We start from the raw sequence: 16265 nt of genomic DNA, 5'->3' as shown, positions 1-16265 counted from the left end.
GTTTCACATTCAAAAAAACCATGTGATAAAATAGATGAGAGAAGACATGATAAAATTCAAAAACTTTTCTTGAGAAAAACTCTTAGCAAAATAGGAACAGAATGGAATTTCCTTATTTAGAAAAAGAGCAGCTATAAAAAATATCTACAAAAAAATTTATCCTTAATGTACAAGCATTAAATGCTTTTCCTTTGAGAACAGGGACAAGAAAGGCTACTTCTATTTAATATCGTTTTGAGGCTCCTAGCTATTGAAGTAAGGCATGAAAAGTATAAAAAAAAGCATGAAGATTAGATAGAAAAAAATCTGTCAATACACTTTTAAAGAATAAAAAAAATCTAGATAAATTAGAACTGAGTTCAACAATGTTGACACATATACTGTCAATATTAAAAAACTAATTATATTTCTACATAGCAACATCACAGAACAAAATTTTTAAGAGGTACCATTTACAACTGCATAACACCAATCATCTCAGTCTAGACCTAACAGACCTTACACAAGATGTATAAGACCTCTAAGCAGAAAATTATAAAACATCATAGAGATATTAAAGTACATTTAAATAAAAGGAGCTACACTAAGTTCAGACTGAAAGACTAGATAAAGATAGAAATTTGCGCAAACTACAGATTTAATGCAATCTAAATAAAAATCCCAACAGTACTTTTGACTAGCTTATTTTAAAATTTATATGGAAATGTAAGAAAAGCCAAAAATGCTTGAAGAAGGATCCATGTGGGCATTGGGAAGTCTTATTCATTAGCACAAGGATCAACAAACAATATAGGGTCTAGAAACAGATCACACATATGTGATAAAGGTGATACTATGGAATAGTGGGGAAAGAAGTCTTTTCAGTATGTGGTGCTGGAACGCCTGGATGTACATACAGTTGCAGGGGAAAAAAAATCAATTTTGACACCTTTACCTCACAGCACACATGAAAATCAATTTTATCTGGATTGCAGATAAATGTGAAGGGCAAAACAGCAAAGCTTATAGAGAATATCTTATGACCTGTTGTTACAAAAAGATATCTTAAACAGTAAAAATTGAACTTGGAATTCATGAAAAATAAGAACTTATCAAAAAACATCAGTAAGACTCAGAGTAGGTGGTAGTATCTAAAATACATATATAACAAAGAACTTATATCCAGAAGAACTTCTACGACTCAATAAAAAAAAACACAGACAACTAGTAGAAAAAAAGGACAAGAGTCTTGTCCTCATTAAAGAGGATATCTAAATGTCACACATTAAAACCACAATGAACAGAGGCTATGTGGAGCAATGACAACTCTCATGGAATTCAGGTGGGAATGTATTACTAAGTTGGCTCAATGACTTTGGAAAACAGTTTGACATGATCTACTAACATCGAACATAATAAGCAAATCATGTTTCACAATTCCACTCCTAGAATATACCCAAAAGAAACATGTGCTCATATGCACCAAGAGAAATACAAGGATGTTCATAGCAGCTTTAATTATAACAGCCCCAAACTGTAACAATAATAGAAAAGCATATATAAATTGTAGTATGTTCATAAAATAGAACATAGATCAGCAAACTACAGCCTGTTGGTCAAATGTGGCCTGTGGCAAAGCCCATGAGCTAAGAATAGTTTTTACATTTCTAAAGGATAGTTAAAAAAAAAAAAAGAATATGCAACAGACCATTTCAGGTCCACAAAGCCTAATTTTTTTAGTAAAATATTAACTATCTGGTCTTTTACATAAAAAGTCTGCCAACCCCTGAAATAGAATACCACACAGCAATTATTAGTTAACTATGACATTATTCAATAATATGGTTGAATTTCACAAATATTGAATAAGAAAAGTCAGAAATAAAAAAACCAAAGCTTGTTCTACTACAAGCTTAAAAAAGCAGCCAAAGTAAATCAGTACTATAGAGCCATTATGGAAAACACTATAAACACTGCTCAAAAAACTAAAGATGGGACTACCATATTATCCAAGAATCCCACTACTGTGTTTATAGAGAAGAGAAATAAAATCAGTATGTCAAAGAGATATTTGCATTCTCATGTTCATTGCAGTATTGTTCATAATAGCCAAGATATGGAATCAACCTCAATGTCTGTCAACGGATGAATGGGTGAAGAAAATGTGGTCCATATATATAATAGAATATCATCCAGCCTTAAAAATGAAAGAAATCCTATCATTTGTAACAACATGGATGAACTCAGAGGACATCATGTTAAGTGAAATAAGCCAGGCACAGAAAGACAAACACATGTGATCGCACTTGTATGTAGAATATAAAAAAGTCGAACTCATAGAAGGAGAGTAGAATGGTGGTTACCAGCGGCTGGGAGAGGCAAGGGAATGGGGAGATACTAGGTAATATCTAACAAAATTTCAGTTAGATACAAAAAGTTCAGGAGATCTATTATACAACATGGTGACTATAGTAATAGCAATGTATTATATTTTTGAGAAAATTGCTAAGAGAGATTTAAGTATTCTCATCACAAAAATGCTAAAGTCTGTGATATATATGTTAATTAGCTTGGTTTAGTTATTCCACGATGCATATATATTTTAAAACATCATGTTGTATACAATAAATATACAATTTTTGTCAATTAAAATAAATAGATTTAAAGTTAAAAAAAGTAAAGAAAAAAACAGCCAAAAATGAGACCACAATGGTTAGAGATATATACTTAATCATATAAGTATTTTGGCTATGATAGGACTATAAAAAAGAACATAAAAGTCAGGATGGTATTATAGTATTATTTTGAGGAGACAGGGAATGAGTGGCAACTGAGAGGGAACAAAGGGGCCAGAGTTGTTCCAATGTTCTATTTCTCTACCTCGAGGATGATTACATGAGTATTTGCTTTATACTACCATAAGCTGTACGTGTATGTTTTATGTACTTTACTGTATGTGTGTAATATTTCACAATATAAAATAATTTGCTAAGACTCACCTTTTCATAATCTTCAGCAGTAAAATCTCTGTCTTTCTGAAGTATTTCATGAAGCCTTGCCTTCACACGTTGCTGACAACTGCTCAAAGAGTCACTATCGCTATCCAAAAGGCCATTCATATTTGCACTTTTCACCATTTGAACAAGAATGGGTGTAAGTTCTCCTTCTAGAGCTAACAGCCCCTAAAAATATTAAATAAGGCCAAGAGATTTAAAAAATTCATATGCAAAATAGAAAGTACCATAATAACTACTTTGTTATATGTTGAATTTCATAAGGTGTAAGGTAACTATAATAAATTAACTTTATTAATAATATAATTCATCCTTGTCATTTGAGACTTCCAAGGCTTTCCTTGGACGTTCCAAATATGAAATTTTTAAATACTGCCTTAATAAAAATTTTTTAAAATGCAATATTAGATAAAAATTATGGTAATTCTAAAAAATACTTATTTATACCTTTGCAAAAGCAGCTGCAGTCATCTGGACTCGTCCTTCATCAGAGGCATATATTTTAAGGTCATGTCGGTAGGTGCTATGTAATCTAAGTAAACCACAACCAGGAAATCCTGCATAATCTCCTGAAAATAAATCCTCAAATCACTTAAGCTATATTTTTATCTCACTGTATTTCTGTGAGTATTTAATAACATCACAAAGTAAACAAGGATTTAAAAATATGACTTATGAATTGAATCAAAGAAATCAAAGATTTACCTTGACCCCCAGGATACATACACCTGAAAGCTCTTCCAAGTTCTTCAGCCTGGACTCTGCCCGCAGGGGTTAATTCTCCTCCCCATTTTAGAACCAGAAGTAAGGACGGTTCTTCTCTTCGGTTGTCTACGATATGTGTGAAAGGATAAAACAAATATTAAGTTTGGTTCTTTAAACCAATACACTTCAAGATTAATTTTTTCTCTGTGCTCTTCTGCAGTGGATTATGGCCCATGCGTAATTATTTTGTTCCTTAAATCCATCTTTTGGGTTGTTGTGTCTGTCAGGAATATCCCCGGCTCTACTTGTTAAAATCTTACTGAAATTTCAAAATTTCTTTCATACTTTAGGAAGATAGCTTCAGATTTTCTGAAGCAAAGTATTGCTTCTGCCTTCCCTGCTCTCACAGTGATCTGTCCAATGGATTTAATTTAGTTTCACTAGATCTGCTAGTAGTAAGTAAAAGCTCCTTGGCACCACAATCCAGAACTTAGATCTGTCTTTATATCAAGTGCCTTCTGCAGTGCTGTCACATAAAAGGAACTATGTTAGTGGAAGAGATATACACATTTTTATGATGGGAAATCAGTGATTTGCCTAATTTTTAGGAAGACATGGGATGACAGAGCCTAACATTTATTCTAATTTAAATTTTACACAACCTAATAAGTTTTATGCAAACAGTAAAATGTTCAAGAGTAGCTTTTTAAATTTGGAATTGTAAAATCTCTGTATGTCCCAGATCAGAGTATTTTCTCAGACATGGGGGAGGTACCATAAGTGAATGAGTTTCCACACTTAATTGTGACCTGCCTTTTTTGTGGTTAAGATCCATGTTGGGTTCTGAAAACAAAGGTAATTTTAAAATAAGCATTATAAGCCCTAAAAAAACTTAGCGATGATTCATTAAAAGTGATAGAAAATCATCCTTTTCCTTGGAGCTAGTTAGTAGTTCTGTATGCTTTACCATGCAGGCTAATATTAATGTATGGAAGGACAGTTAACTGACTTTTTAAATTATGTTCGTTTATGGAATATTTTTGATCATAAACATTAAGACAGGAAATGATATTGCTGTCAATCACTAAGTGTGGTAATAGCAACATGTCAAATGTTAAAATAACTATATAAAGGTTAACATATTCAAACTTATGTTTGCATTTAAGATAATCATTACTTCAATTTTTGTTGTGAATATCCCTATAGATCAATCCTTCCCTGAACATTTGATTATCTCCTAGGGATAGATTCTTACAAGTAGAATTAAGGTCAAAGCATAAGAACAAACTTTTTAAAGTTTTTGATATACATTGCCAAATTACTTTTCAAAAAGTTGTGTCAATTTATGCTTCTACCTGTAGACTGAAATCTTGATGCAATGTATTCTCATCAGCATTATTACTAGTTTAAAAAAAGAAGAAAAACTTGGCCATTATGATAGGCAAGAGAATTATTATTATTATTTTATTGGCCATCTGCATTTCTCCATGAAATGACTTCCCCTGTCTATTTTTCTTTTGAAAGGCAAACACATTTATGGAATTTTGTACTGACTGCTCTTAGGAGACTAATCTTTTTTTTTTTTTTTTTTTTTTTTTTTTTTTTGTTGAGACAGAGTCTCACTTTGTTGCCCAGGCTAGAGTGAGTGCCGTGGCGTCAGCTTAGCTCACAGCAACCTCAAACTCCTGGGCTTAAGCGATCCTACTGCCTCAGCCTCCCGAGTAGCTGGGACTACAGGCATGCGCCACTATGCCCGGCTAATTTTTTTCTATATAGATTTTTAGGTGTCCATATAATGTCTTTCTATTTTTAGTAGAGACGGGGTCTCGCTCAGGCTGGTCTCGAACTCTTGACCTTGAGCAATCCACCCGCCTCGGCCTCCCAGAGTGCTAGGATTACAGGCGTGAGCCACCGCGCCCGGCCAGGAGACTAATCTTATTTAAATACTTATTCTGGCTTACTGGGTGGAGGAAAATATCAATTTTAGAAAAATATTACTTGTGTATTTTTTCAAATAGTATTTTAGTATTTCTTAAGCTTTCTCCCAGGATACTCTGCCCTCTTCTATCAAAAGTGAAAGAAAAGGCCTCATTAAATAATATTTATAAATAAATAAACTTTCTGAAACAATCTCTGAGTAAAAGAGAAGTCCTAAGCAGTTTTTAAAATAATAAAATCTATCCTTTAAAGAATAAAAAATAAAATTTATCCTTTATTTAAAGAACAGAAGGCACAGTTAACAAACTCTATTTTTCCTTTACTCAGCATGCCAGTCCCTAAACTATTAAGCAGAAGATGGTCCAAAAGTTATCAACAATGAGTAGTAAATCACTATGTATAAGTAAAACACTGTAAGCATTAGGAATGACATACCTTCCTCTTCGCTAGACGTTTTAGGACAACCATGAGGGAGATAGGTCAATTGGACTTTACGATTTATTCCAGAAAAATGGCCATACCTGAAAAATAAAATGGCAAGCTAAATGGATCATATAGAATAAACACACGTATTTTAAAAAATAAAGAATATACGATTATAAGGAGTTAAATACGTAGAGCTTATAACAGGAATATTGGTGGGTATCAATTTTACTTCCTTAAAGCATAGTTCAAAACTTTATTTACACACCACTAAATCTGCAGTCACGTTAGCAATGCAGCCTTCATTCTAAGCCGTATTTCACAGAATATACAAATCTAATGTCCTCTTTTAATCTTCTCATTAAAATTAAAACTAAAACAATAACCTTAAATAAAATAATCTATTTTCTCACATTAGATTTTCCCTCATTTCTCCTCAGCTGCAGTGATAGAGTAAAAAGGTAAGACTGTGAAAGAAATTAAAATGGAAAGTCACACAAAGGAGAACTATAAGTAGTTACCACAATTAAGGCTTTCAAAAAGATACTCACATCTCTAACACGGTCTTAAGCTGTTCAAGTTTTGGCTTGTTTTCTTCAATTTCAGAATCATTATTTTGCCCCAGCTCCGTAAGAAGCTGTCGTGCAATATCCAGTACTTCCTATAAAATAAATTAACAAAGAATTGAATTTTTATGTAATTTCACCAATAAAAATTTAAAACTCAACAAGAAAGCAAATGCACTTACCTGTAATTGTTTTGGCTTTTTGAGTTTTAATTTCCCTGATTTATATCCATCACATTTTTCAAAAAGATCAAAAAACCTTATAAAAAAGACAGAGCATTGTTAGTCACCCAGATATTTAATATCACCACCATATATATTTAAAACATATTTATCAAAAGAGCTTATCACTTATCAAAAATCTTAGAATTATATCACAAGTGTTAAATTATTCCTCTTAAAACATACTTTTGATGTCTCACTTCCATTTTCATTTTTTGTTTTGGTGTTCGATCCCCATGACGTATAACAGCTATGACACATCTAAGTTCCATCCTAAAATGAAAAAAAATATGTTCTTCATACTCTAATAAAGATTTGTGTTGTATAATTCAGATTAATACAAAAATCTAGTCATTTATTTAGAGCCATCTTTTACCATTTCAAGATCTTCCCCATGAAGAATAGTATTTAGAAGTATCTTAATTTTATGAAATCAAATCCTAAAAAAAAGGTAAGAAGTTGGAGGAAGGGGGGATATTAAGTTATGTAATATGATAAATTGTTTTCTCTAAGATGGCTACATTAACTGTGGCATAAAAGTAAATAGACTACAATCCCTGAACTTTATTAAGTATCTGCCCTGTAGCATTAGATCATTATAGACTGACATTTCATTAAATCAAAACAAAATAAAGCTTCACACGATGGTTGCTGTATTTATCTATGTTATATTTTGTGCATATAAGGAGAATAAGTATTTAAAACTCAAATTATCGGAAGATAAAATTATCTTAGAAGCATGCTAGAGTTAAGAGGTGTAATCTAGTGTTTGTCAAATTGCGAGCTGCAGAACATAACCCTGCAGGATATTAATAAAGTTCCCTGAAAAAACCTTTGTGGTAAGTATGGGAAATGCAGACTTAAAAACAAAATTAAACAGGTTTCCCCCCTAATCAGAACTTCTTAGAATAGTTAACATGCTAATGTAAATGTCTAAGCTGTGAATATGAAGCATTCAGTCAACTGATCTGAATTTAAAGGAGTCATTTTCATTAGCAGAATATTTAAAAACATGTCGGCAATATTGGTTTAATTAATTTACCTCAAGGTATGACTTGAGAGAGTAAAAGTTGTATGACCACTATGAATTGGTACCTGTTTTATTTTTGTGGCTTGCTTAAATAGTTCTATGATTATCAAGGCACATTTCAGTATTTTACTTGTCATAACATAAAAGAATTTTAGTCTAGTGGACCCTTGTAAAAGCATATAAATCTATTCCTCCATCTTCAATTTGAATCATATGAAAACATACACAGTTTCAGTGTCTAATAATCATTAAGCAAATTAATTTTTATTGTAATGGCAGAGATTGACATGGAAAACCCAAGGAATTTCTGAATGAAAATAATTCAAACTTACATGGTTCCAGATGTAGTTGGTACAATTGGGATATCTTCAGCTTCTAAAGGTATTGACCAGGGGATATGAAATTGTGGAGCAAGCTCTCGCATTACAATATTTCTTCAAGACAAAAAAAAAAAAGAAAATTAAAAATTAGTTACATTTCAGGACAAAACTGGGTACTGAATGACACAATGATAGAGAAGCATAAGAATTAAAGTTAATCTAGTGATTATATCACATATAAAGTAACCCAAAAAATCAATCTTGATCAAGAAAAAGTTAGAAGCAGTTCTAAATTGATGTGCCAAAACATATCAATGGGATAAAACAAATTTGGTATTATTTACTTATTTACTAAAATAAATTATTTTAAAAATACAAACCAACATCAAATTCAAATAAATCACTATAATTATATCGTTATCTATTAATAATTACATACATTCTTGAACCCAAGATTGTCTCTTCTGTGTGGTCACTGATCATTTCTTTTTAGTTTACTGAACATTTATAAAGCTATTCTAAATATCATGCTCATTTTAAACAAATCACTACTATACTAACAGGCTAATAATGGAAACATGTTTAGTAATTACAATACTTTTTGTTTTGTTTAAATTTAGCATTTATTCATGTTAAAATTTAGTAAACTCCTTCCAATTTCAATTGAAGGGTAAGTTTACAAATCTTTGAAACATGCTACAGATTGAATATCCCTAATCTGAAAAATTCTGAAATTCAAAACATTTCTGGTCCCAAGCATTTTGGATAACCGATACTCAACCTACATAAAAGGTGACTCCAATTATTAAACATTTTAAAGTGTAAGTTCTCTATGACTTTGTCATATTATACTTTGAAATGTCTTAAAAGTAGTTTTTGTCTTGCTAGTCTTCTGAATCAAGGTATAAAGAAAACAAGCTGAAGAATATAAAAATGGTACTTCTATATGAAATAATTTACATTTACTTGATAATCTTACGAGAATATCTCCAAGCAACGTATGCTTGCAGAACTGCCATGCAAAAAAATCCGAATTCCAAATATGTCCATTTTACTGTTTACTTGTTTCATAAATGTTAATTTTGTACCATTCAGAAAGAGAAGAAAACTTTTTCAACTGTAATTATATGGCAAAAACTTGAGGAACAGGTATCTCAATAAATAAGCTGCTTAATAATCACCAATGTTATATAGCATTAGTAAATCTATGAAGTTAAAATACCTTTAGGCTTTCCTCTATAAAGATCATAAATTGGCCGGGCGCGGTGGCTCACGCCTGTAATCCTAGCACTCTGGGAGGCCGAGGTGGGCGGATCGTTTGAGCTCAGGAGTTCGAGACCAGCCTGAGCAAGAGCGAGACCCCACCTCTACTAAAAATAGAAAGAAATTATATGGACAGCTAAAAATATATATAAAAAAAAAAAATTAGCCGGGCATGGTGGTGCATGCCTGTAGTCCCAGCTACTCGGGAGGCTGAGACAGGAGGATCGCTTGAGCTCAGGAGTTTGAGGTTGCTGTGAGCTAGGCTGACGCCACGGCACTCACTCTAGCCTGGGCAACAGAGTGAGACTCTGTCTCAAAAAAAAAAAAAAAAAAAAAAAAAAAAATAAACATCATAAATTAATCTGTCTTTGATAAGCCAAAGTATAACTCAGGACCTGGCATAGTCTTTGGGGATGTCATTTTATGAACACTGATTTTTAATCTACAATGCTTTAAAAAAAAAAAAAACCCTGATCATTTAATGTTAAAAATTATTTGGTTTCTGAATAACTAGTATGGGAAAGTAAAGAGAAGAAAAATAAAATTAAAAATTCTTACCCAAGTATTTTTGCACAATCATCATAATACTTCATGGAATTTTTCACAAAACTGAAGCCATTGACATCACAGACATAGGACTGTCCATTGGCCCGTAACAAATCAAATCCACAAACTGTTTGCTATTTAAAATAAGTTACAAACTTTAAGGTTTCATTTAAATTATTAAGATTCACAGTTTTCTAGTCTTATCAGAACATATCAAATTTTATAAATGCCTAAAAATATGCTACTGTATATTCGTTTATTTCACAATAAGAAATGAGAGTAATTATTTATTTGTAACTTGAGTACTTGGAAAATACATTATATATTGCAAATGATTATTTAAGTTTTTTATCATGAAGAAGATATTGAACAATAATGCATAAGGGACTAGAGGGGCCAAAAAAATAATATATTTCCTCTGGGACAAATAGGTGACACCACCCCCCCCCAAAAAACACCACACTGTATCAAAAAGTTCTTCAATTAACATTTAATTTAAAAATAAAAGCAAAATTTTTAAAGGCTCTAATAAAAATCTTTGTACTGCTAGAAATTACATCACTTTAATCCAAAAAGAAAAAAAGGAAAAACAGTTTTGAAGACACATTCCACAGGAAATATCCAGTTGTCCCTGTGAACCCCTTAAACCCTGACAACCACGTATTTGTGAGCACCTGAAATAAATTTACTTTATTCAGGAGATGAAAATGGCTGAAAGGCTCTAAGAACTTTCTGATCTTCTAAATTTTATGTTCAAATCATGAGTTATTAATATAATGTGATTTTAAGTCACAGCTTTTGGAATCCTGGTATAATAAAATAATGGACATAAAGCTATTAAAACTTATTTACAGGCCAATATTCCTTCCATGAAAGAGGCTTGAAATTATTGAGACACAAAGTATTTCTTTATTATTTATAACCAGTAGTATATACTAGTGTTGAAGTTATAGATCCAAGGCAAGATTTCAAAAAGTTAAATTTATCCTTTATTAAATGCAGGCTGTACTACTTCCATTTAAATCTTTACTATACAGTAGTTAGATAAAAACCTAACAATATAGATTAATCAAGGGAATTAGTCAAGTGTCAGAAGTAAGATGTTTTCTTTAAGAAATGTATTTATATTGCTTTCATGAACATCTTTTATCATATATTAGGCCGAAGAATCAATCGCCAAGGCTAGAACACCGAGGAACATTTTTATTCAACAAAAAAATTTTATCAGTTCCATGAAAAGTAATACTTATAACTAGTTTTAAAAAATGCATTAGACAATCCCCCTGATACTGGTTATTTCCTGTAATATTAATTTCTGAACAAATTGACAATATTTCCTTTTATATAATAAAGAATATATTGGCAATATAAGAATCCCTTGAAAAGTACATGAACTGTTCAGATGTAATTACTTTCTCAGCTTACTCCTCCAATTATAAACCCAAATAACATCTTACTCATAAAAGAAAATTAGAATTCCTTTTATAAAGGTCTGTGTGGCTTGTATAACATCTTACCTTAAAAGCAAGGCAGACTTTCCAAGCAATTAATTTCTCTCGTGCATTGAGAATAACAGGGTATCTTACTTCTTTTCCTTCACTATCTCGTTCCACCTTGCCATCAAGTGCTGGAGATTTTCGAGCTTCAGCATGGGCATAATCTGGACCCACTGTATAAACCTTTCACAAATGTTAAAAAAAAAAAAAAAGAAAAAATATATATATATATAAATTTACATAAAACCAGGAGACAACAAATTAAGAAAAATAAAAAAATAGTTCAGACTCTAGATGATTAGAAAGGCACATCTTTACATTTACATATCAGAAGTTTCAACTCATTGGGAAAACTTGTAACTAATTACATGACAAAACTAGTAAAATGATGCTTTGTTCTCTATAGAAAACTATTATAATAATGAGTATTATGAGGTATACTAGGATGTATATCAGGCTTATGAGTCTGGTTATTATCTTGTGGTCAATAAAGATTCACTAGGAAATTTTTAAGAATAGATTCATGATTAGATTTATACTTTAGGAAGAACACTCTGGTTACAAAGAGACTGGCTGAAAGTAAAGTAGTTAAGAACCTCATTTGCCACCAAGTGAAATCACATTTTAATATCACATCACTATTGCCACAGATCTCAAAACATCATTTACGCTAATCACAGCCTGGAAACTGTGGTGGCCCTTATCCATGATATTTTATTATTTAATGTCCTTTTAAAGACATAGATATATTATGTTTACCACAAAGTTGGTTTTAAAATATTTTGATAACTATACTTCAATAAAATTTGCCTCCCTCATAACCATGTGTATTTTATTTTGGGTATCTAAGAAGAACATTATTCTTAAAAAAGGGTCCACAGGCTTCAGACTGCCAAAGGTGTTCATGGGAGAAAACATTAAGAATCCCTAATCAAAAAAAAGAGAGATCCAGAATAAAGATTAGATGTAGCTAGTTAAAGGATTACCACTTTTCCTGAGATCACTGGTAAACCTAAAATACAAAATTAAAATCCATTTTAATCAATCCTACCTTAACATCAGTACCATCTGTGGGCATAAACTCTTCATATATATATGAGCCTGTTTTTCGTACATTGCTTTCTGGAGAATAAACACTACTTCTACTGCCAATCTGAAAACAAAAGATGTCCATCAATATAAAAACCAAATTTTTTCCCACATTTTTATAACAAAATGATAGTTTACCATTTATTTCCATCTGAGGAGTTTTCATATAAATTTTTCTAACCCACAAATATTTAACGTTTACTATGTACTTGGCACTACGGTAGTCTCTGCTGTTCCTGTAACTTATATGTAAGTTGAAAACCATAGAAATACAATGAACACAAAAAATTATGTTTCTAAGATTCATCCATGTTGCTGCATATAACTCAAGTCTATTCATTTTTTCTACTATAGAATTTTTCCATTGTGTAAATACATGAAAATTCATCCATTCTTCTATCAATGTATGTGTAGTTTGTTTTCCAAGATTTGATCATTACAGCAATTTGGCTCTGAACATTCTTGTAAGTGTCCCAATGACACATGTGTACAAGAATGTTTCTAAGATATGCACTAGACGCAAAATTGCTACATGATAGAATATCCTCATACTCAATTTACAAAGATAATGCCAAAATCTTTTACAAACTATTTTTTATTATAATAATTTAGAGTCTCACCAGCAATATATAAGGGTTCCCACTCCTCTATGTTCTTGTCTATACTTGGTATTGTTGAGCTTCTTAATATTTGCCACTCTAATGGACATTAAAATGGTATCTCATGAATTTCCATGATTGTTTATAATTGTACATGCATTTTAAATTCTGGAACAGTGATAAATTGTGTTGCTAAGAAGCTATATTAATTCGCATTACTGCCAACAGGAATTTGGGCTTGTGCTTGTTTCCCAACTACCTCAATAATTTTTATCTTTATCAATCCAAAAAGTAATACAATGTCATTATACCTTAGATTTGATTTGCATTTATTTTATTATGGGTACAATTAAGTGTACTTTCATGTAAAAGTTATTATTACTTTTTCTATGAACTGTCTACTTTTCTGGGCCATTTTTTCTAAAAGACTCCTATCTTTTTCTCAATTTCTAGTTTGACAGATATATAAATAGGAGGTAAAGGAAAAAAATCAAGTAACTTTCTTGGTATTCTGCAGAAATTTTGCTTAACAATGTGAAAGAACAAACGATGTCTTGCTTTTCTAACAAAGTATAATATGAATTTTATGAATTTACCTCTAAGTGATACATTTTCAGGAGTTTAATATGTAACCATAATTTTATTAAATGCTTGATTACTTTTAATAAAATGTATACAACAATATATGAACAGTATTCATATAAAGGTTTACCTTTCTAAAGAGTCTTTGACTTCCACCGCCAGCAGACGTTGGATAATAAATGTAAACATTGTGATCTTCTGCACTGACCGGCTTTTCTACAAATGGCTTTTGGAAAACTTCTCCGTTCACTTCTACATGATCTTCCCCTTCAATCAGACTGCATTCTAGAAATCAAACGTAATAACAAGAATAATTACATACCGTATTATAATATCTAGATACCACATGATTATTGAGGACTTTTTTTACTAGAAGAGAGCTCACAAAGAGAAATAAACTTGGATAATGTGCTTACTTGATTTTAATTAAAGATATTTATGAAAACATATGTCAACATTTTTACGTATATGGCATTAAGAACTATAGTTGCTCTTCAAAATTTTACAGATTTGTCATTTCATACTACCTTAGATAGGAAATGATGCCATCAAGAGAGATTGAGAAGTAACTACTGAATGCCATCATCTTCTCAAAAATGTGTGGTATCATTAATATCAGAGATATCACAAAACACAAAAGTTAGAAAAGTAACCCATATGCACAGTAAACAAGCAATCCAATTAGAAAGTTAATTTTTTTCACCTCAAGACAAACAAGAAAAGTTTCCTATTTCAGATAATAAAAGCTATATCTGGTTTTTAATAAAAGTTGCTTTAAGATGCAAGAAGGGTATCGAAATTCCCCACAATATTGTTATTAGAATATTAACTCCTAGGATAAATATTTCTCTTGCCCTTTGAACTGAGTCATATATACCTTACATGCTGTGTTTTAGATAACCAGGAAAAAGTAGCAAATGGTGCTTTAAAATATAATATTAAGAAACATTTAGTAGTCCAGTTATCCCTTGGTATGTGTAGGGAACTGGTTCTAGGAACCCACACATATACCAAAATTTTCACATAATCAAGTCCCAAAGACTTTGGAACCCAGCTAAATGAAAAGTAGATGAGTATTGTAGAGGGGAAAGGGCACACCTCAAATCATAGTTTTGGTGTGGCAAAGCCATAACATGTAACCAAAATGTTTGTACCCCCATAATATCCTGAAATTAAAAAAAAAAAAAAAAATGAGCTGACCAAAAAAAAAAAAAAAGTAGGCCCTCTGTATACAAGGAAACTGTGAATACTGTATTTCTGATTCATGTTTGGTTGAAAAAAATCCTCATATAAGAGAACCAGAGCAGTTCAAATTTGTGGTGTTCAAGTGTCAACGGTATTTCAAAATTCTTAGTCATCAGATATTTAATTGTGGCATTGTAACATGAAGTTTCTGATAATTTAATAGTTATAGATAAATCATTTGTTTATCCCTAATCAATACAAATTTATATGTAATTTCAAAATTCTTGGAGGTGGACAGAGCAAGATGGCCAAATAGAAACCTCCAGTGATCATCCCTCTGCAAGAATAACAACTACAACTGTCCACACAAGAAAGCACCTTCAGAAGATAAAAAAATCAGGTTAGCGATCATAGTACCTAGTTTTAACATTTTATCAAGGAAAGAGACACTAAAGAGGGCAGAATAGACAGTCTTGCATTGCCTATGCCACCACTCCCCCATCCCCCAGCAGTGCAATGCCAGCATGCCAGGTGGACAGAGAATCTATGTGCCTGGGGGAAGGAGAGTGAAGTGATTGTGGGACTTTGCATTGGAACTCAGGGTTGTCCTGCCACAAGGCAACACAGCACAGAACAGAACTCTGCTGGTGCCCAGGGAGGGAGCATTAAGGCCAGCCCAGTCAGAGGGATAAACTCTGCCCTAGCAGTAGAAACCTTAGTTCTGAGCTAGTCCTACCATCAGCTGACAAGAAGTGGCTTGGGGCCAGAAATAAATTCGTAAGGCAGTGAGGCCATGAAGACTGTAATACTTGGGCAAGTCCTGTGGCTGTGCTGGCTCAGAGCAGCAGCAGCCAAGTCAGTGCCTGTGTAACCCCTTCCACAACTCTAGGCAGTTCAGCTCAGGCAGAGACTTCTTCTGCTGGGAAAGGAAAGGGAAGAGTTCTGAGGACTTTGTTTTGCACCTTGGGTACCAGCTCAGCCACAGTAAAATCAAGTACCAAGAAACAGATTCCTATGGCCCTTGATTCCAGGCCTCAGTTTCTGGAAAGCATTTCTAGACCAACCCTGGGCCAGAAGAAAATCCACAGCCCTTAACAGAAGGATCCAGTCCTAGCAGGATTCAACATCTGCTGACTAAAGAGGGCTTTGAATAAACATCAGAGATAGCCAGGTAGCAGTCACCATGGACTTTGGGTGAGAATAGGCTGGCTTCAGGTGTCACCTGGTGCAGTCCCAGCTATAGTGGCCACGAGAAGTGACCACATCATTACTCCCCCAACACCAGCAGCCAAGCATAAAGAGTGAGGGA

The 16265-nt window shown here is 32.5% G+C and overlaps 1 protein-coding gene across 9 annotated transcripts in view; it reads right to left on the bottom strand.

Moving 5' to 3' along the window:
- PPIP5K2 (diphosphoinositol pentakisphosphate kinase 2) overlaps positions 1-16265 on the bottom strand; it is a 70131-nt gene that overhangs the window by 42602 nt on the left and 11264 nt on the right. For 6 of the 9 annotated variants that reach the window (XM_069492734.1, XM_069492736.1, XM_069492738.1 and 3 more), the window contains exons 5-16: positions 13902-14056; positions 12553-12654; positions 11523-11684; positions 10018-10139; positions 8209-8310; positions 7033-7119; positions 6808-6883; positions 6611-6720; positions 6072-6157; positions 3699-3824; positions 3441-3562; positions 2979-3161 (exon numbers count right to left, since the gene is read on the bottom strand). In XM_069492734.1, coding sequence (XP_069348835.1) covers positions 2979-3161; positions 3441-3562; positions 3699-3824; positions 6072-6157; positions 6611-6720; positions 6808-6883; positions 7033-7119; positions 8209-8310; positions 10018-10139; positions 11523-11684; positions 12553-12654; positions 13902-14056 — 1433 coding nt within the window. The remainder of the gene's footprint in view (positions 1-2978; positions 3162-3440; positions 3563-3698; positions 3825-6071; positions 6158-6610; positions 6721-6807; positions 6884-7032; positions 7120-8208; positions 8311-10017; positions 10140-11522; positions 11685-12552; positions 12655-13901; positions 14057-16265) is intronic. The other 3 variants (XM_069492735.1, XM_069492739.1, XM_069492742.1) reach the window with 1 other exon arrangement.

Source organism: Eulemur rufifrons, chromosome 17, assembly GCF_041146395.1.
Source record: "Eulemur rufifrons isolate Redbay chromosome 17, OSU_ERuf_1, whole genome shotgun sequence".
Taxonomy (NCBI): Eukaryota; Metazoa; Chordata; class Mammalia; order Primates; family Lemuridae; genus Eulemur; species Eulemur rufifrons.
The sequence above is the reverse complement of the archived record's forward strand: the minus strand, read 5'-3'. Positions and strand labels throughout refer to the sequence as shown.